Source organism: Argentina silus, assembly GCF_951799395.1.
Source record: "Argentina silus genome assembly, chromosome: 21".
Lineage (NCBI taxonomy): Eukaryota > Metazoa > Chordata > Actinopteri > Argentiniformes > Argentinidae > Argentina > Argentina silus.
Window position 1 is genome coordinate 12042425 of NC_139675.1, and position 21049 is coordinate 12063473.

The 21049-nt window shown below is 45.6% G+C and overlaps 1 protein-coding gene across 6 annotated transcripts; it reads left to right on the forward strand.

The window, feature by feature from the left end:
• The first annotated feature begins 16 nt into the window (after positions 1 to 16).
• Positions 17 to 20015, forward strand: uso1 (USO1 vesicle transport factor). 6 transcript variants are annotated; one of them, XM_083693088.1, is made up of 26 exons: positions 17 to 239; positions 1220 to 1306; positions 2428 to 2492; positions 2733 to 2809; positions 3133 to 3144; positions 4572 to 4672; positions 4853 to 4955; positions 5311 to 5366; positions 5736 to 5856; positions 6074 to 6252; positions 6766 to 6906; positions 7340 to 7428; positions 7669 to 7823; positions 7930 to 8135; positions 8971 to 8991; positions 11582 to 11692; positions 11962 to 12080; positions 12921 to 13102; positions 13921 to 14042; positions 14189 to 14327; positions 14490 to 14659; positions 14764 to 14826; positions 15138 to 15239; positions 16882 to 16986; positions 17353 to 17568; positions 17983 to 20015. In XM_083693088.1, the coding sequence occupies exons 1-26, from the start codon at positions 174 to 176 to the stop codon at positions 18082 to 18084; spliced, it is 2910 nt and encodes a 969-aa protein (XP_083549214.1). In that variant the 5' UTR covers positions 17 to 173; the 3' UTR covers positions 18085 to 20015. The 6 variants fall into 6 exon arrangements, with proteins under 6 accessions (XP_083549214.1, XP_083549215.1, XP_083549217.1 ...); XM_083693089.1 differs by having other exon boundaries at positions 15141 to 15239; XM_083693091.1 differs by lacking the exon at positions 8971 to 8991.
• Positions 20016 to 21049: the final 1034 nt, after the last annotated feature.

Sequence of the window (21049 nt, forward strand, 5' to 3'; positions counted from 1 at the left end):
TGTCAGTCAAGTTCCGGGGTCGGTCCAAGAGGTTGTGTACAGTCTAAAAAAAATCAACATTGAGCCGCTTTTACTCCATCAAACAAGGTCCGTAACTGCTAAAAAAAACCCTCGTACAATTTCTTTAGGACTGTTGGAATTTCGAACCAAGCTTCAAGAGGACGTCGAGTACGATGAATTTCTTCAGGGGTGTGATGGGTGGACAACCCGCGGGGCCACAGCCTACTGGAGCGGAGACGGTGAGAAGCTCAAACCAAACAGCTGAGATAGCTAGCTAGCTAACGTCACACAAATCTGTGTGTGTGTGTGTGTGTGTGTGTATATATATGTGTGTATAGCTAGGCTAAACATTCGCTGTGTCGTATAGCGACATGACAAGCTAACAACACATGTTCAGATTCACCTCCACGGCTGACAGACCGGTGTAGGCCTGTGACTCGAGTGGCAGAATGTGTCAATCGAGTCATATTCTAAGTACTGATCCACGATAGCCATCGCTGCAGCATAGATCGTTAGCTGGTGAGCTAGCCTGGTAGACCACGGGAGAACAATTGGACGGATGTAGCTTGCTACTAGCCAGCCATGTCAGCGTTTTTGGAAGGAAAAGCTTGTCCGGCTTGACATGTCAATATGCTAGCGACTGTCACTGAGCAGAATCTTAACCCTCCTTTGGTAGCCATGCTCCTTCGCCTCAATACAGATGATGCCTTGCTTTCACCCGTTTACTGTCAACGGAGTGATACAATCATACAGTCCAGTTGCTCCAGGCAGAAACCTGCAGATGCTAAATGAACCCATTGGATGTGGAACTTCTGTTGGCATTCCACTCATGCTTACAAAATGGGGAGGGGCTGATTGACAGAGACGAATGTATGTCCCATTTCCTTGACACAGAATACTACACACAAGTCCCAGGCAGCTCTTCAAATGCCATTCCAAACTGATTGTTGCATTGCATAAGTAGTGGGCGTCATCGACAAAATGGAATTCTTTTGTCTCTGTTGAATTTACTCACTCAGAAAATGTGCACTTACAGACGGGCATGATATGTATGTACACACACACACACACACTACTCTTTTCAGTTGAAAGTAAGGCTCTTGAACATATCATGCCCCTGTGTGTAAGTGCACATTTTCTGAGTGAGTAAATTCAACATATATATTAGTCAGTGGCAGTTGTTGAGTTGTTTTAATCCTGTGTTGTTTTGCCTTATCAGATCCAGAAGCTGTGTGACCGCGCGGCGTCCTCCACCCTCCTGGAGGACCGCAGGGACGCCGTCCGTGCCCTCAAGGCCCTCTCTAAGGTAGGAGACACCTCTCCAGGCCTCTGGATGTCTGACATGAATTTATTGATAGATTTTTTTTATTTAAATGCCATGCGTCTTCCTAAAGGTTTTCCAGCCTGCATGTATATATTGTTTATCCCTGTAAATAAACCGGGATCTACATGCCAGGTGTGCAAAGGCCTGGAGAGGCCATGTTGGCTAACAGACCACAAATCCACATTCTAATGCTGTTGTTAGCGAGTCCATGTTAGTGATGTCTCGTTCGGGGGCTATCTCAATGTGCAGGTTTGTGCTGCTCTCTCGAGAACAATGACAAATGCAACGACATGGTTGCTCTGTCACCTTGCACAATGCACTTTTTCACTTTATTACTTTTACATTTTGTCAAATGAAGACGGACCTGGAAGGGTTCACCATTGCTCCCACGCTGTACCTTCCAACTCCATAGAAAATGCATGTGAACCCATGAACAGTTTAGCCATACTCCTCTCCGCTGTGAACACACGAGTTCTGTTCAGATGGCCAATATCTTGTGAGCAGTGGCACATTGTTCACCACCCCACTGTAGTTACACGTCCCCAACGCTCTGTCGACACGACCCGCTGACCTGTCGACTGCAAAATGGCCTCCTTTCCTTCATATGCATCGATGCTTTCAACCCTCCGGTTCTCGTAATGCACAGTTACATTCAGGGTCAGGCATGGAGTACTTTGTGACTGTCTGCCTTATCAACTGTGAGTAACGAGTTTATCAGGCATGAATAAGGGGTTTAGGGGTCACAGGGGCGCAGCACACAGACAGACGGAGGTGGGGGGAGGAGAGAGGATCGAGAGAGAGACAACACAAACCCCTTTCATGTTATTTGACACCTTGTGCTCAGATTGTATGTACCTATTTTTCCCTAAGTGCACAAAGACCTTACTTTTGATGTACTGTATGCTCACTAATATGCAATATTTTAGGTCACCACCTCTACCTGATAGCTTAAGATATGCTGTTAGATGTGCTGCTCTCCTTACCTGCTTGGTGCATCATACGATGCTGTTGACTTTTAGGCTTTACTTTCTATCTTTTGCTTGCATCTCATCGTGTCGGTAACCATCTTATTAAAAACCTTTATTATTGTGTCTGTTTTGTAGAAATATCGCTACGAAGTTGGCACTCAGTCAATGGATCACTTGGTTCACATCCTGCAAACTGACAGGTATGTGGACTGGTGTGTGTGCATGCATGCATGTGTGTGTGAGCGTTTGTGTGTGTTAGTATGATTAATAAAGAGCTTTACTCTTATCCCTTGCCCTGTCAAAGTGCGGTGGGGCATTCAAGTTGAGAGGTGTGTGTGTGTGTGTGTGCATGGTGCTCTGTTATTACTAAAGTACTTACCGGTAATGTCAGTAACTCAGTGATTGATGCTTGTTCTGTCTCCCCCCTCCCATGTCTGCAGCTCAGACTCTGAAATCCTCGGCTATGCGTTGGACACACTGTACAATATCATCTGCAACGACGAGGAGGAGGAACAAGGTATTTGAATATTAAAAAACATTCCACTGTTTCAAAACCATCAGTAATTCATTCTGTCATATAGTGGCTATTATTGACCTATTCTTAATTGCATGTAAAAACTAGAAATGCCTTTGAATGACGATGTGAAAGCCCATTCCTAGCATGTTTAGTTGTGTTCAATTACCGCCAATTGGACATCCATCAAATTGGGCCCTGTCTTCCTCCATACACACACACACCTTCCCCATCTCTCTCTCTCTCTCTCTCTCTCTCTACTGATGTTGAATGCTTTGTAAAGATTCTCGTCTCTCTCTCTTCTCTTCCATGTTTTAACTCTACAGACGAATCCGAAGGTAAAACATTGTTTGTGCATGATGTCCCCATTACCACTAGAAGTGCTTTCTAATTCTCGGCAACGTCTCTCCTCTGTTGAGTGAAAAGCCCAAAAGCAAACCACCTTTGTCTCCTTCTTGCCTCCTTGTGGCACTTAAGCTGAAATGGCCAGGCTGGAATGCGGAGTTTGGCAGAATCAATGAATGCTAAAGACTATATTTATGTATTTATTGATGTATTTATTTATTGACGTTTTTCGCTGTCAAGGCATGTCTAACCGGCTCTGAGTTTGTTCCGTTGAGTCTCGTTCTACACTCTCTCCTCTGAGTGCGTAGAATGAAGGCTAGCGCTTAGGGCTGTGGGGCTTCATTCTCTGTCTCCCCCCCCCCCCCCCCCCCTCTTTACAGATGCAGAGCCCCCTATCCCTGTCTCAGGGAAGCATAAGAACATGCCAGTGTCTGGTTCTGGTCAGTACTATAGCCTATAGACAGACATATAGGACCCTCCCTCACTTTGGGGGGGGTCTTACTTAGTCAACTAACCTCACTAAAACACACTGGTGGTGGAGTGGTCTAAAACTGCTGTGCTGTCATCGAGCTTTGGGTGGTTATCTGAACGTTTGGCTCACGCCCTTCCTACCTCAGCCTCTGTCCACTGCAAGGGATTGCTTCTTCCCCTAACGCCTGTGGTTGTTCTGACGGAATTCTACCTTCTGATTGGTGTTTTACTGTTGATGGTGGGGTTACGATGAATGATGCTGTTGCAGTGTGTTTGACCCTTTTGGACATCTTTTGGATGAAAGGAATACCGATATGGCGAGAGGATGGGTTTGTCCACTTTAGACCCATCGTTAGGCTTTTGTGTGCTTTTAGGACTGGTTGTGAACCAGCTCACCGTGCTCACGCATGCCACCCACCTTCTCCACACTCACACCCTCACGCCATTCCATGAGCTCCTGTTCCCCTCACTGTCCCTGGTGACTCTACCCCCCCCTCCCTTACACACCCGTGTCCCAAATGACTTCATACTGCCCCATGTTGTCCCCCCCCCTCCCTCTGTCTTTCCTTACTCAGTTTAGTGTGACGACAACCCTCTCCTATGGACCATTACCCTGGTCCAGTAGTGTCCCCCCCTTAGGCATCATCTCTCCCCTTAGTGTCACCTCGTCCTTCCTCAGCTTGTTCACGGGGATCAGCCTGCACACTGCCCAGATGTGAACTCATCTTTCCACTGTAAGGATCAAGTTGATCCCCAGTCACTCTTGAGGTTGAGGTGATTTGTAGATCAGATGATACGGGCAGCACCGTGCTTGGGCTGATTCCCTGTGAACAAGCCCCCCCAGTCCTCCGTGACAACCTCCCGGCCTACCGTGACACACACACACACACACACACACACACACACACAGGGGTCTTTAAGCAAACGTCTCCTTTTCCTCCTTTTTCAGACGAGAATGCCCAGAAGCAGGCGGACGACCTGGGAGTCCAGTTCACTGACAAGTTCATATCAGACTCTGAGAATGTGACTCTTCTGCTGACCATGTTAGAGGTAACAAGCTCACACCTCTCGTTGTCCTCATTGTGTTCTGTATGTAGGCCAACCCCTTAAGTCCTCTGGCCTATCTCAATGGTGGTTTCCTGGTCCTAGAGTGTGTGTTGTATTCTTATCCCAGCTGCTTTTATAATGCTATATATATATGCTATTTTTATTATGCTTTGTGTCTGTCAGGAGTTTGACTTCCATGTGCGGTGGCCAGGGGTGAAGCTCCTCACTGCCCTGTTGAAGAACCAGTGTGCCCAGCTCCAGGGAGTGATCCTGGTCAGCCCTATGGGTGAGTCCTCCTCCCTACAACCCCCCACACCCCCCACCCCCCACCCAGCATCACCAACAGCAGCTGATGCATAATCAGCGCAGGTTTTTATGTCTTGCTTCAAGTTTTCGGCCCTTTCTCACAGGGACTTGCGTTGAACATGTTTTAAGCAGAAGCTCTTGGAATAGGTGAATTCAGCGACTGTATAAAAAAATAAATAAAAAAGGCCACAACAAAAAATGTGTCGTTGTCTCCCCGAAGCGGATGACCCGTAATGCTTGACTGTTAGCTGAGTATTTATCTGAGTCGCTAGGCTAGTGTGTATAGCTATAGCTAGTCTGTGTTGTTAATGGTCCATATCCTTCTGCTCCTGCAGGTGTCTCCAGACTGATGGACCTATTAGCTGACTCTAGAGAAGTCATCCGCAACGATGTGAGTTCTCACACTGACTCTTTTTACTCGAGCTGAGATGTAGTGGAAGGCTGCTGGACTTAGCCCCGTCTCCTAACCACTTGGTGATCCTCACATAATGGTCTTGTCATATTACATATACTAGCTGGTCTTGATGCCTAGGCCTGTGTCGTTTTTTTTTTTACTTGAGACATGACCACTTTTGTTTTGTTTTTAACAGCAATGGCAATGTCCGAACATGCAACACACACACACACACACACCCCTATCAAATCCACTTGTGATTTAAAGACGCTACAAGGCGAACTTGCCTTTATGCCTTGGACACCGTGACATTATCTTACGTTGGATACAACCACTAAAACCTGGCCTTCTATCTGGTCCCCTCAGGGTCTGCTGCTGCTGCAGCAGCTGACCAAAGGCAACGCGGCCATCCAGAAGATCGTGGCGTTTGAGAACGCTTTCGAGCGGCTGCTAGACATCATCACAGAGGAAGGCAGCAGTGACGGAGGTACGGTCCAAATTTAGTACTCTCTCACACGTCCTGTGGCATATAAGCAACTCATGTCAGAATTTTATTTTTACGGTATATTTATGTGATCTGCTGTAATTGTGTTAGAAAAATCAAATGTTGTTTCCCTTTGTTTTTGACCAACGCCCTCCTCTCCTCTCCCCTCCTCCTCCCCTCTCCCCTCCTCTCCTCCTCACCTTTCCCCTCCTCTCCTCAGGTATCGTGGTGGAGGACTGCCTCCTGCTTCTCGTCAACCTGCTGAAGAACAACAGCTCCAACCAGAACTTCTTCAAAGAAGGCTCGTACATCCAGAGGATGAAGCCGTGGTTCGAGGTGGGGGACGACAACGCCGGCTGGTCCGCCCAGAAGGTCACCAACCTCCACCTCATGCTGCAGGTACAGTAGGAGGGGGGGAGGCCACGGCACCCACAGTTGACTGATGGGAAGCACTTACCATGATGTTGTATTCCCCTCTGAGGGAGTATATACGCTGCAGACAGGGAGAACAGGCTTCAGAGCCGAGAGAGTGGAAGCTGGTGGAGGTACAAGGTTTATTGTAACGAACGGAATGAGGAGTGGTATCAAACAACATTCCTCACTCCATTCCATGCGTAACCATGAGCCAGTCCCCCAGGTTTCTGCTTCCACCAGCCTCCACTGGTGCAGGGGAATAGTTTTTACATTTTTTTTTAGTGAAAGTCACCATTGTGTCATCAGTAAACCGTTCCATCGTTAGTGTCCTGCATCCCAAATTTTGAGAGTCTTGTTTGTGTATAACCCGTCTGTCATACAGTGCATAAAGTCACAAGGGCTTGTAAAAAATGAAATGGTTTTCCTATAAACAGTATACTAACTGTTTGCCTTGTACCCATGTCCCTCTCTCATCCCCCTCCCCTCTCTCCGTCCCAGCTGGTGCGAGTCATGGTGTCCCCAGTCAACTCCCCCGGAGCCACCAGTAGCTGTCAGAAGTCCATGTACCAGTGTGGCCTGCTACAGCAGCTCTGCACCATTCTCATGGCCACCGGCGTGCCCGCAGACATCCTCACTGAGGTAACGGAAGTCTAGCCTAGCCTAGCCTAGCCGGGGCTGGACTGACCAAGTCTCTACGGGAGTCAAAATGGCTCATTCTGGTATTCATTTGCGGCGTTCCTAATTCTTTTACCCTTTTCCTGAAGTGTGGATGTTTGCACTCCCCCCCTACCACATGATTGTAAAAGCGTAGGATAGCTGTACGAAATATGGCTGAACTCCAACCCTACACTCTTATGTCTATGTCAGGGAGCGCTCCAGGGCACAGCTCAGTGAAAGGGTCGTGAAATGGGACGCAAGGAATTATGCTTCTTGTTCTATCCGGAGCGAGTGCTCATTCATAAAGTCATGTTTTGCCCCCCCCCCCCCCCCCCCGGAATGTAACTGTCTCGACACAAAATGGTCGTGTGGGCTGACCTCTGTCTCACTCTTCCTCTATTCTCCCTCCCTCCAGACCATCAACACTGTATCGGAGGTCATTAGAGGCTCACAGATCAACCAGGACTACTTTGCATCTGTCAATGCCCCCTCCAACCCCCCTAGGTGAGTCATAGAGAGAGAGATTGAGACAGATGGTTTAGTTATGGGTCACTTGTATATCATAGCAGATTTGTCTCACACTCACACACACTTGCTTAATGCCATATGCGCCATGAACTAATGTTACGTATCCAAAACTTCAGGTCATCAGGCGGAAATTTGATGGGTCTGAGCTATAGAGCCACTGAGTGACCTTCCTCCTCTCTAAAGCCCCCCTTCTCTCTGTCCCCTGACCCCCCCCAGGCCTGCCATCGTGGTGCTGCTCATGTCCATGGTGAACGAGAGGCAGCCGTTCCTGCTGCGGTGCGCTGTCCTCTACTGCTTCCAGTGCTTCCTCTACAAGAACCAGAAGGGCCAGGGGGAGATCGTCTCCACACTGCTGCCCTCCACCATCGATGGTGAGTTAAATTCACCTTGATAATCATCCCTCCTCTCTCTCCTCTCTCCCAAGCCAACTCACCTTGATAATCATCCCTCCCCTCCTCTCTCTCCTTCTCTCCCCAGCCAACTCCATCTCTGCGGGCCAGCTGCTGTGCGGAGGCCTGTTCTCGGTGGACTCCCTGTCCAACTGGTGTGCGGCGGTGGCCCTGGCCCACGCCCTGCAGGACAACCTGACCCAGAAGGAACAACTGCTCCGGGTGCAGCTGGCCACCAGCCTGGGCAAGCCCCCTGTCTCCCTGCTGCAGCAGTGCACCAACATCCTCTCCCAGGTACGCTAGGACGCTTACGGGCTAACATCGATAGGCTCACAGGCTAACATCGATAGGCTCACAGGCTAACATCGATAGGCTCACAGGCTAACGTCAATAGGCTCACAGGCTAATGTCAATAGGCTCACAGGCTAACATCAATAGGCTAACATCAATAGGCTAACGTCAATAGACTAACAGGCTAATGTCAATAGGCTAACAGGCTAACATCAATAGGCTAACATTAATAGGCTCACAGGCTAATGTCAATAGGCTCACAGGCTAACATCAATAGGCTAACGCCAATAGACTAACAGGCTAATGTCAATAGGCTAACAGGCTAACATCAATAGGCTAACGGCTAATAGGTCACGTCAACGCCACATACCGTGGACTCTTTCCTCGGAGGGTGGGGTAGCGTGGGTGGGTACACTATCTAACAGGCTAACGTCAATAGGCTAGGCCACATCAACGCCACATACCATGTACTGTTTCCTTGGGGGAGGGGTAGCGGGGTGGGGTACACTAGCTAACAGGCTAACGTCAATAGGCTAATAGGCTAGGCCACGTCAACGCCACATATCGTACTGTTTCCTCTGGGGGAGGGGTAGTGTGGGGGGGGGGGGGGAGGGTACACTAGCTAACACGCTAATGATTGCCTTAAGGAATATGACATCTAGGATAATTACAAAAGCTCTATCATATGACTTCACCTCCGCTTCTCAGATCTGTATTTCTTATTGTTCCTGTCTCACCAACCCGTGTCATGACTGAGCTGGGAGCAGTCATCGTTCTGTGTGTGTATGATGGTGTGTGTGTACAGTTGAACAGTTGTTACGTTGTTGTGGTTCCGCAGGGCGATAAGATCAACCGGCGGGTGAGTAGTACCAGTGTGTGGGCAGCACCTGTCATGGTTTGGCTTGGCATCTGCAGCAGGGTGCTGCTCCTGTCCTTGTTCCTTGAGTTGGGTTTTTTTTTTGGCTTCCCTTGTTATCTTTCAACCCCTCCTTCTCTCTCTCTCTCTCTCCCTCCCTCCCTCCCTCCTTTGTGTTCGCCTATCTACCTCACCCGTTTTCATTGAGTTCTATCTAGCCTATACTGACCCCCTCCCTCCCCAACTCCCCTGCTTTGACCCTTGACCCCTCCCTGTGTTCTATGGGGGCGTGTTCTGTTCTGTTCTGGAAGGATGCAGCCACTGCAGAGTTCACCACCGTCTGGTTCCTCTCTAGTTCTGTTGCCAGAGGGATTTATATCATCACGTCTATTGTCTCTCCTCCTGTCCTCTAGGTGGCAGCACTATCACGGGGGCACAAGAATAAATGACACAAGATAACAACTACAACAACAACAAATTCTCAGATTAATATTTCTGATCATTTTTGTTTCCTTTGTTCCCCCTCTCCCAAATATTTGTTCTGTTTTTGCATTACGTCCACCATTGGAGACCAAATCTGAAAAGGTGATTCCTTTATCATCTGATCTGATAGTCGTATGCCATGCTGATTTAGCTATGATATAATCCCATATCCACCACCATTCTGGAATGAGCCCTTTTTTTATTTCTGACCCCCCCCCCCCCTTCATTATCTCACAACAGGAGAGAGGTTTGCATTGAAATCTCCATGAAATGCACTCAATTGGACCCAAGTGACCCAACAATTGCACATTACCAAGTCATGCTTTTCCAATTGTCCTTTTATTAGAAATATGTTGAAATGTCAAGCGTTGAGGGAGACTCTGAAGTGCCTTCCTATGACATCACGAGGCATTCAGCTCCCTATCTTGTCTTTAAAGGGTCAATTCTGCTATTTTAGGTCCACTGCATTGATGTGGGCAGAGGTCACAATGTCAGCATTATTGACATGACAAGAAAGTCAGACAAGAAAAATTGTGACATCATCATTTCCTTATTTCATTGAGTTAGCATATCATCCTGTCCTCAACAGAGCTTTTGAACAACAACAACAACAACAAAAAAACATGAAAAAAGTAACGTTTAACAGAACATGTTGGCATGAGATGATTTTGAGTACATTGATTTATTTGAGCAATCGTATTGCATTCTGCAGCCTTATTTGCACAATGGAATCGTGTCAGGTTGAATTGATAAAGAGGCTACTGGCTGTAGCCGTTGTCAGAGATTATATCATAAACCCCTCTCATCCTGTCCTCCCAATTTTTGCTTCCATGACAACGCATGGACGTTGTTATGTCACCCCATGGACACTTGATTATTATGGTCTAGCTCAGGCAGAAAGGGTCATCATCCTTTCTCTTTTGTGGTTGCCACTCCAAAAGAAGCACTTCACCGAGGCTAGCTTTGCATGCATTATCAGCAAAAAAAATCATAGCTATGCTTTGGCATTAAAGCTTAGTTATTTAATGTTGGTAAGATAATTGACTTGAACCCCGAAAGATGAAAAAATTGCCAAAATGTGATTTCCCATTTGCAACTGAAACATTTTCATTAATCTTATGTTATATCACTAGTTTAGCTAAGCTGCTAAGGATTTCCATCATTTAGTTTGGTAACCAATGTGGTTGCTGTAATACGGATGACTTTAGGGCCCTGAAGGGGTTTTATTTTGTTAGCCTACCTGCAGTGTGTTTTAGGAGGTCTGAACTCAAATCATCCTATTAAGATCATTGCATGGTCAACCTAACCTTATTTGGTCATGTTTATTCAGATTTTGTTTTGTGCCGTTTTTTGAATAACCATATTAACTACTAATGGTGTGTGTCATTGACGTGGTACTATTCAAACATTGATAACATTGTGGATGTTGGATTTCCTGTGATTAAAACATGGATTTGCTGTGGGATTGTCTAGACCTCACCTCTTCTGAGGGGACAACTGTCATATACAATGTTGTTGTATCCACAAAATTACATGGAAAAAGTCAAATGTGTCAAATGTGCCAACAAAATGAATACCTCGCTATTTTATTTATTTTACCTAATTTTTAAGTCCTAAAATTCGGCGTTGTGCGTCATCAGTTTGTTGTTATTATCAAACCAGTTTAACGTCGATCAGAAATGTGTATACATTTTGTTGATCGTGTTGCTTATTCGTCAGGTTTATATCAAATGTGTCCTACTGAGGCTGAGCAGCAGATGACTCATCTGTTTATTAAAAAAGCAGATTACCAGTCATACAGGATGATGAGTTTTCCTCCTGTCCAGAGTTGGTTGCCTTTCTAAGGAAAAAAAAAAGCATATCTCATCACCCCGTTAGGTGGGACAGAGGTTTGATTCTAATCTCTAGCGAACACAGATCAGGATGTGCTGGGGTTCGGGATTAAAGCCCACATGGGGGATCATCTGAATGTGTGATGGAACTCCTGACTCCTAGTTCATTAAGCTCTGGAACACGTTACCCTTATTCTGACACTCCTGCAACATTGAGTGTGTGTTAACGTAACTATTGTGTGTGTGTGTGTGTGTGTGTGCGTGTGTGTGGTCCACAGGGCAGTAAAGTGCAGACTAGGGTGGGTCTCCTCATGCTCCTGTGTACTTGGATCAATAACTGTCCCATCGCCGTCACACACTTCCTGCACAACCAGGAGAATGTGCCCTTCGTATCCTTTACCAAAACAACAACCTCAACATCACTCTTATATTTCATTGATGTACAGGAAGATGCCTGAAATGTATCAGATTAGTATTTGTTGCTGTTATTTCAGCAAAAGAATTGACGTTTAAAATGTCTAAGGTTGAAAAAGACTGGCACCCAGGCTACAGTGCATTCTGTTTGCTATCAAGAACACATTTACTTATGAAATTGCATGTAAGATCAGGCCCTTTTTTGTGTTGATTTGACCTCTTGACCCCCGTGACCCCCCTGTAGCTGACAGGCCAGATCTCAGAGAACCTTGGGGAGGATGAGAGGCTGGTGCAGGGCCTGTGTGCCCTCCTCCTGGGCATCTGTATCTACTACAATGACAACTCCCTGGAGAACTACACCAAGTATGGACATGACTACTGCTATTACCACTACCACTACTACAACTACTACTACTGCTACTTCTACGACTACTACTACCACCTCAAAACTACTACGACTACTATACAACTATGACTACAACACCACTACTACTACTATGATTACTATACTACTACTACGATTACGACTACAATACAATTATACGACTACTACTACGACTGCTATACTACTACTACTACTACTACTACTACGACTACAATACAACTATACGACTACTACTACGACTACTACTACGACTACTATACTACTACGACTACTATACTACTACTACTACTACGACTACAATACAACTATACGACTACTATACTACTACTACTACGACTACTATACTACTACTACTACTACTACTACGACTACTATACGACTACTACTACTACTCAAACTAACCACATAACCCCTCTCCCTCGGTGGAGGACCATCATTGTAATGCATGGAATGGAATGAGGAACGGTATCATTCCATGCATTATGACGATTGTCCTCTGATTTCTGCCTCCCCTTGCTTTCGCTCTCAATATCCTTCCTTCTTCTAGCATTATAACTGCCAATGGCCCCTGGTCCTAGCATAGATTTTTTTCTTATGATGACTAATGGATAGATGATTCACTTACTTTAGGCAAATGTGCTTGTCGTAAGTCACTTTGGATAAAAGCATCTGCTAAATGCCAAAAATGTAAAAAAAAAATGCACCCACCTCTCTTGAAATGTCAGTCGAAATACCAGGCATACAGAATGTGTATGGAAGTGTCTGCACCGAAGTACAACCCTAACCCGAACCCCGTCACCTTTCCCCTCCTCCGCTAGAGAGAAGCTGAAGCAGCTGATTGAGAAGCGTATCGGGAAGGAGAACTTTGTGGAGAAGCTGGGCTTCATCACCAAACACGAGCTGTACTCTCGCGCTGGCCAGAAGCCCCAGCCCATCTTCCCCTCCCCGGAACAGATGCTGTTCGACCATGAGTTCACCAAGCTGGTCAAGGAACTGGAGGGTCAGTGGACCGAAACTAAGCTAAACTCAACCGCAACACAATCACTTAAAGCGGTTTACCTTACCATAAGATACCTCATACACATAACTATTGAGTTTTTTTTAAGGTTATTTTTTAGAGTGGGGCAGTCCCACTCTTAAATGTATGTGTGTGTATATATATATATATTTGTTAGGTACATCTTGCTAGTACGGGGTTGGACCCCCTTTTGTAGCCCATCTGCTTCAAGGTTCGACGTGTTGTGCATTCAGAGATGGTCTTCTGCATACCTTGGTTGTAACGAGTGGTTATTTGAGTTACTGTTGCCTTTCTATCATCTCGAACCAGTCTGGCCATTCTCCTCTGACCTCTGGCATCAACAAGGCATTTTCGCCCAGAGAACTGCCGCTCACTGGATATTTTCTCTTTTTCGGACCATTCTCTGTAAACCCTAGAGATGGTTGTGTGTGAAAATCCCAGTAGATCAGCAGTTTCTGAAATACTCAGACCAGCCCGTCTGGCACCAACAACCATGCCACGTTCAAAGTCACTTAAATCACCTTTTTTCCCCATTCTAATGCTTGGTTTGACCATGTCTACATGCCTAAATGCATTGAGTTGCTGCCATGTGATTGGCTGATTAGATATTTGCGTTAACAAGCAGTTGAACAGGTGTACCTAATAAAGTGGCTATTGAGTGTATATATATTATACTGTTTAACGAGGGGGGTTTTACGGGTGGTCACGTGCGTTGGCGATACAGAGGCCTGCAACATGACCTGCGTTACTGATGTGTTTTTGACCACAGTGTGTGTGAACTTGTGTGTTTCTCTCTGCAGGCGTGATCACAAAAGCGGTCCACAAGTCGAGCGAAGATGAGAAGAAGGAGGAGGAGGTGAAGAAGACCCTGGAGCAGCACGACAGCATCGTGACCCAGTACAAAGAGCTGATCAGAGAACAGGTACAACATGCTTGTCTGACACACTGCACACACACACACACACAGTCATTCTTATTTGGACATTCAGCGTTTCACATTGTGTTCCCATCTCTAAAAGGTGTGTGTGTCCGTGTCCGTGTGTATGTGTGTCCGTCCTCCCCAAACAGGACACCCAGATCAACGAACTGAAGGAGCAGGTGTCCTCCATGTCATCTCATGGTGAACAGATGCAGACCACCATCACACAGCAGGTGCAGCAGATCCAGCAGCACAAAGACCAGTACAACATCCTCAAGCTAAAGCTAGGTGAGCTAACGTCACTCAAACCTGCACTCTGATGTCATCTCGTTATGCCTTGTCCCACCATGAGTGATTTGAACTGTTTTGCAATGCACTTCTCTGTATCGAGACCACGCATGTTCAAGTTTATTTGTCATTACATCATACATCGTGTGTGTGGTTCTCCAGGTAAGGACAGCCAGGGCCAGGGAGTGGCCAGTGCAGGGGAGGGGGCTCACGTCAACGGGCTACAGACAGAGGAGCTGGGCCAGCTCAGGGAGGAGGTGGAGGAGCTGCGCAGACAACACACACTCTTCCAGACACAGCTCAGCGACAAGGACACGCTCATTAACAGCCTTGTGAGTGAGAGTGTGTGTGTGTGTGTGTGTGCGTGCGCACATGCGCAATTCTGTTTTTTAGAAATAGATATGACAACTGTCTCAATGGTTGTTGTGTCTTCCAGAGGTCAGAGGCACAGACAGCAGATGCTGGAACAGGAGGGTCTGACAACACAGAGCAGCTGAGGGTAAGACCACTCAACTGACCCTCCTGCTGCTTTCAATGTGTCAGAACACAACAGTGTCTACAATCAGCAGCAGTGATGATTCCCTGTTCACGTAACAGTATCTATCCATGTTCGTTTGAAGATGGAAAAAGACAGGATTTTATTTTCTATTTCTCAGCTCAGATTAAAAAAACGTGACGTTTCAGTCTCACGGGCATCATCAGACCATCACGACAGGACAGTCTCTGGAGGTGGTGGTGGTGGTGATGACATTATGTTAACATAACAATGTTTTAATCAGCGGTGTTTGGTTGTGTCTTGTGTTCCTCTAGCAGGAGTTGGAGGGGCTGAGGAGTCTGGTCCAGTCCCAGTCTGCAGAGATCAGCCAGTTGCAGACAGAGAGACAGGAGCTGATCAGAAGAGCAGAGGCTGGGGTAAGGACAGTCACTTTACCGCAGTAAAGTTCAAGTTTATTATAAAAAAATTAAACATGATCAAATCAAACTTTATTTATAGAGCACATTTCATACACGGATTAAACCAAATGCGTGACAGCAATATGAATCAAAACAATTCAAGACAATGAGATGAAACATCAGAGGATAATAAGTGTAACAGTCATGGGAGTTTAGAACCGTGAATGTGAGGACTGTAGGGACTAATACAAGGTCAATACAAACTCAAATGTCATAAAACAGGTTTTTCTAAAGGCGGTTCTAGAGGCTGGGGGCAAAAAAAACTAAAAGCTGCCTCTCCATGTGTTTTGGCCAGAACGCCCTTGCGGCCCTTTGGCATATAAAAAAAAAGAAGGAAATAACTCGAAATTAATATTTATGGGATTGATTTTCCTATGATTGTTGAAAGCCAAAAATCAACCATACATTATCAATTTGTAAAAATATATTGCTTGTATATGGCATGAAAAATGTTTTTTTCAACATGAAATGTCGAATCGCGAGACTATCCTGGCGCCTATTTTCTGAGCGCAGTAGCGTAAGTAGCGTAAGTAGCGGTAGCTTGCTTAGATGGCCTAGCTATGGATCCAAAGAAGAGAAAGATATTCGAGGAAAACAGAATTTAACAGTACGTGGACAGATCTGTATGCGTGTACCACAACTGTTGCTGGCTTACCCGAATGTTTAATATGCGGCGAGAAGTTAGCGACCAACAAAAAGTACAATGTTGAAAGACATTTCCAGAAGCACACGGCATTCGTGGAGAAATATCCAGCTGGGGAGGCAAGAAAAAGAGCGGTTTCAGAGTTGATGAAGAGGGCAGAGCAGAGCAAATGTACTTTCAAAAAATGGATGACATCTCCAAACTCCACTACTGCTGCCAGTTTTGTGGCAGCTCAGGAAATAGTAAGACGTGGAAAACCGTTTACGGATGGGGAGTACATGAAAGAATGTTTTATCAATGTATCTGAGCAGCTGTTCTCGGAAAAACAAAGCAGAGATAATCAGACAGTCAAATAGACAGTCAAATAGACAGTCAAAATTGAATTGTTTGAAATGTTTACCAGTGTTGTTATTTTAAAGATGTTTCATTTTCAAAAACAGGGTTAGGCTGATATTTTCTATGATGCACTTATTAATTTCATTTGCACAAACATGGACTGAAAATGCAGGGCTAGGGCTACTGATTTTCAACTTAAAAACCGGTTAGTTGTTTTTTCCTGCTTTCCTCCCTCATGTCTTGTTAGATATAACATCCAAAATAAAAAAAGTTGCTTGTTTTATAGCCTATGTTTTATTGCAATTGCATATATTCATTGCATGAACTCAAATTGTTGTATATGCCTATACAGGCTATTTAATTGCTAAAGTAGCTAAATAGCCTATTACAAAAAAAAAATAATAATGCGGCCCCAGACAGCTAGCCACACCCGATTTCTGACCAAAAATGGCCCTTTCCAAACAAAAGGTTGCCGACCCCTGCTGTATATGAACACTACACTTGGTACAGAGAGGTAACTCTCTCTCTCTCTCTCTCTGTCTGTCTTTGTCTCTCTGTCCCTTTCCTTTTTTCTCCTCCTCATTTTTCCTCAATTCTTCACTCTTCCCCCACCCTCCCCAGTCGTCGGCCCCGGTCCCCACCAGTGACAGCTCAGCAGATGCAGCTAAAGTAGCAGACCTGGAGAGTAGGCTGGCTGCTCAGACCACAGAGACACAGAGACTCAAGGTGCGTTTCTGTCTCACCCTCACCCTTACCCTCACCTCACTAACATACAGAGTAGCAGGTCTCTGTCTTCATACTAGTCACCGTGATACATCGTTCCATAATTAATCTACACCTTCAGGTAGTGACTGTGACTTTTTGAGACTACTCAATTATTAATGAATTAAAATGGCTATTAATATTCTGTGGCTAGAACCTTACATCCGAGGCAAATGTCAGGTTTATGACATTCTATTACTTAACAATGCCACGTCACTCTCTCCCCCCCCCCTCTCTCTCTCTCTGTCTCTCCCCCCCCCCCCCCTCTCTCGCTGTCTCTCTCCCTCCCCCCTACTCTCTCCCCCCCTCCCTCCCTCCTTCCCTCCCTAGGAGGAGGCGCGGGGCCTGTCAGAGGGCCGGGCGGGGCTGGAACAGCAGCTGGCCTCAGCTCAGAGCACAGCAGCCATCCTGCAGGAGGAGAAGAGCCGTCTGCAGACGGAGGTGCAGGAGTCCAAGAAGGAGCAGGACGACCTCCTCATGCTGCTGGCTGACCAGGACCAGAAGATCCACAGTCTCAAGCTGAAGCTCAAAGCCCTGGGAGAGACGGTAGGAAACGCAGCCTTTTAAAGGGATAGTTCCGCTAACTGACATTTTTAACCAAAAACCGACGTGTGATTTTGTAATTTGGGCAAACTATCCCTTTAACGTCATGGTTTTAGTGGACGTTGATAGAGTGGATCCTCTGAATGGAAAACCTAGTTCTGAGTTTGGCCAGATACTGTCAAGCCAGACATTTTCAATTCTTTAATGCGGTTCTAAAGGCCGTAGTCATGTTCCAGGTTATTCTCTGTGTTCTAGGTTATTCTTTGTTTTGATGTTTTGTTAAAGCCCTCAAGTTGTAGTTGAAGCTGTGGCCCATTGTCGTGTTTCTGGTAGTAGCAGAACGAGGACATGAATTGTGTCCTAACCAGCTAGCCGTACTGTGTGTACCCTAGTTAGAATGTGGCCCTCTCCTCACAGATTGAAGATGAAGACGACTTGGACGCACGGGACCCATCGGATGAAGATGATGACGATGATGATGAGGACGACGACGACGATGATGAAGAAAACAACGACTAGATGGTGTGAGAGATTGAAGGAAAGACACAAAGAACGAAAACGAGAGATGGAAAGACATTGCTGGAATTGACCATGTCCTAATACACTAGTGGAGAAACAGAAGGAATACCGTAGGACCTTAGGACTCATCTGAAGTGGTTTCTCTCTTGTCCGCCACCATCATGGTACCTTCTTATTTCTTTAACCCCGTCCCCCGTCCCCACCCACGTCATCCATTTTAAAGATATGTAGATTTTATCTACACCTCTCAGATGGGAGGTGACACAGACAGAGGAGCCACCTCGTCAACTGCTACCTACTGTACAGTGTGTGTCACGCCAAAGCAGTGACATTTTTCTCAGCGCATACATCTCTGCTATATTCTACCACACAACTCCCAAGATACACTTGTGCATTTCAAGCCTCGTGATCTACCGTTGAGTCATTATATGCAGTTTATTCCGCCAGGGCAGAGTTTTTAGTGGAACACACACACACACACACACACACACACACACACACACACACACACACACACACGTCAGCACTCTGAAGAACTCATTCTTGAAGGCAAAGGGGGTGTGAGGGACAACTCAGCAATTGGATGCACCTTCGGTAACCATGGTAACCGCACTGGAGACCCCCCCCCCTCCGTTCGGCCGGCCAGCCTTCCCGTAATGCCCTGCTACACTGCACTCGGCCCCACAGGCGTGGAGGCGTGCCTTGTCCTCCATAAGCGCACCAAAATGTCATCTACGCTGTTGAGTTATTGTTCCTTTCACGTTTCATGATTGGAATTGGAACCCACAGCCAGTTTGACTAGAAGTCAGCCAGGAGTCACCTTTTAAACTGACACCCTGGGGACATGCTTGGTTGGACATTCTGATGTGACTGACCAGTGACCATCTCTCTTGCCTCGTAGAGATACAGTGGGTCCTTGATGTCCTTCAATTGTCCATGTTTCTGTGTGCATCTTTTCAGTTCTGAATGTTCAGTGTTCTATTTCAACACTATTTCAAACTGTTGTTTCAGTTAGACTCAACAGCTACCACTCTCCACAATATGCTGCAAAGTTAACAAATAGAAAAGAAAATTAAAAAATACGAAGATATTTTTGCAACTTTTTGTCCAGTCCTGGTATTCAGCTTCTCTCTGTATGATTTTGTGTAACTTATCAATTTTGAGCCACATTGAAATAAATAAATAAAATAATCTATGAATCTGTACACTTGTAGGAATACTTGTGAATACTTACTGTTGAGTCTGAATACAGCTTTGCTAGATCTGTACTAAAAAGATGAAAAGATTTCCATTTCAATTCGATCTCATCTAATTTTTTCATTACACTATTACTAAAATAGGTAGGGGATTCCTTAAATGTAGAACACAAAATTAGACCTGCAAAGCCATGTTGCTAATTTCTGCCTGTTATATTTTGTTATATTAAGTTTCCTCATATTTTTGCTTGGTTGTAAACATAAAGTTGTGTTTAGGTGAATGTTTTTGTTTTTTTTAGGATACAGATTATTGGGAGAGACTGACAGTTTTTGTTGATATAAGATATCTCAACCATTAGGAGTGCTGCTTTGTAGCTTTTGATATTTGAGGCAAGAGATGTAAAGAAAAAAGGATTTCACACTGTAGAGCTCGAATGACTGTCACAGTTCTAGTGTGAAGAGCTTTTATACATGTCAGGCTAGGAGAAATGCTAAGTATTGGGCGACGATATGGAATGTCCATCACACGACTGGATAAACACAGGGGTCGTCATATTGAGTATTTTTGTTTTACTTTAATCCTTTCGTTAATATTCTCTGCAATATTGAGCTTCTGTTGTCATTTGTTTTGCTTTCTGACGCATAATTGCAATGAAATCGAGATCTAGACCACAATTGCAATAGTGCCATTTTTGTGTCCGGTCTCTGCATAAAGTTTCAGTTTGATTAACAGCACTAATGTTTCCTGCTTTGTTTCTTTGACAAGATGCTAAGAGATAAGAAGCTGGACTCTCCCAAGAGAGAAGTCAGTTGTTTGATTTAGAATATTCAAGCACAGATGTTCATGTGAGCTCGGTACCACACCCTAATCAACAAAGTTATTAGGTCATGTGATAAGACTTCCAGCCAAACCCAACCAGTCTGAGCATTTCAGTCCTTTGACCACAGGAGAATGCTAGTAGGGACACAAAAAGGTCCACACCTGTTTGATGGTGAACCACAGTCTGCATCGCTGGAGGCTGTCTACTCTTCTCTCGTCTGTAAACACCTTGGTGCCATGTTTCCACAGACCTGTGCCCAGTTGCCAAGACACACACACACACACACACACACACACATACACACACACACACACACACACACACACACACACAGAGTCCCTGCCTGGCTTTCCACCCCATAGACTCTAAGGGTTGGGTCTTCTGCGTGCATGCACACACACACACTCTCGCGCACACACACTCTCGCTCGCTCACTGTCTCTCCACTCACTCAGTCTCCTCTCTCTCTCTCTCTCTGTCACACACACTCACACACAGGTTGAGACTGCACTACTAGCCTATCTTCTCTCCTGCATGGTTTTTATGATGGTGAGAGAGCAGTAAGTAGCGGAATGATTGAGCGTTCAGGTCTGCACAGTGAGTGGTGTGCTAAATTAAGAAGCCAAAAACATGTAAGAGCATAAATGGATGGTTGTAAATAGGTTTCCTACATTTCACAGAGACCTTTCGCCCTCCGTTTCGCCTCCATCTTCTCTGTGTGTGTCTGCAGAACACAATCCTCAGACATTACAAGGTCTGGAACATGATACTGTTATTGCAGTGTGTAGTCTGAATCTCATGTTCTTTGAGATAGGAAAGGCGTGTGTGTGTGTGTGTGTGTGTGTGTGATCCTTTAAAGTGGTGCCAACATGTCAGAGATCTCACTCGATATTTTACTCTCCTTTATACAGGGTCTTCATATTGCAATGCTCATGGTTCGGTCCTGCAA

Bases quoted from the DNA above. Each gene is read 5' to 3' on its own strand.
- uso1 (XM_083693088.1), top strand. From the start codon at position 174: ATGAATTTCTTCAGGGGTGTGATGGGTGGACAACCCGCGGGGCCACAG. The intron at 7,824-7,929 runs GTGAGTTAAATT...TTCTCTCCCCAG, and splicing joins GCTGCCCTCCACCATCGATG to CCAACTCCATCTCTGCGGGC. The intron at 11,693-11,961 runs GTATCCTTTACC...ACCCCCCTGTAG, and splicing joins ACCAGGAGAATGTGCCCTTC to CTGACAGGCCAGATCTCAGA.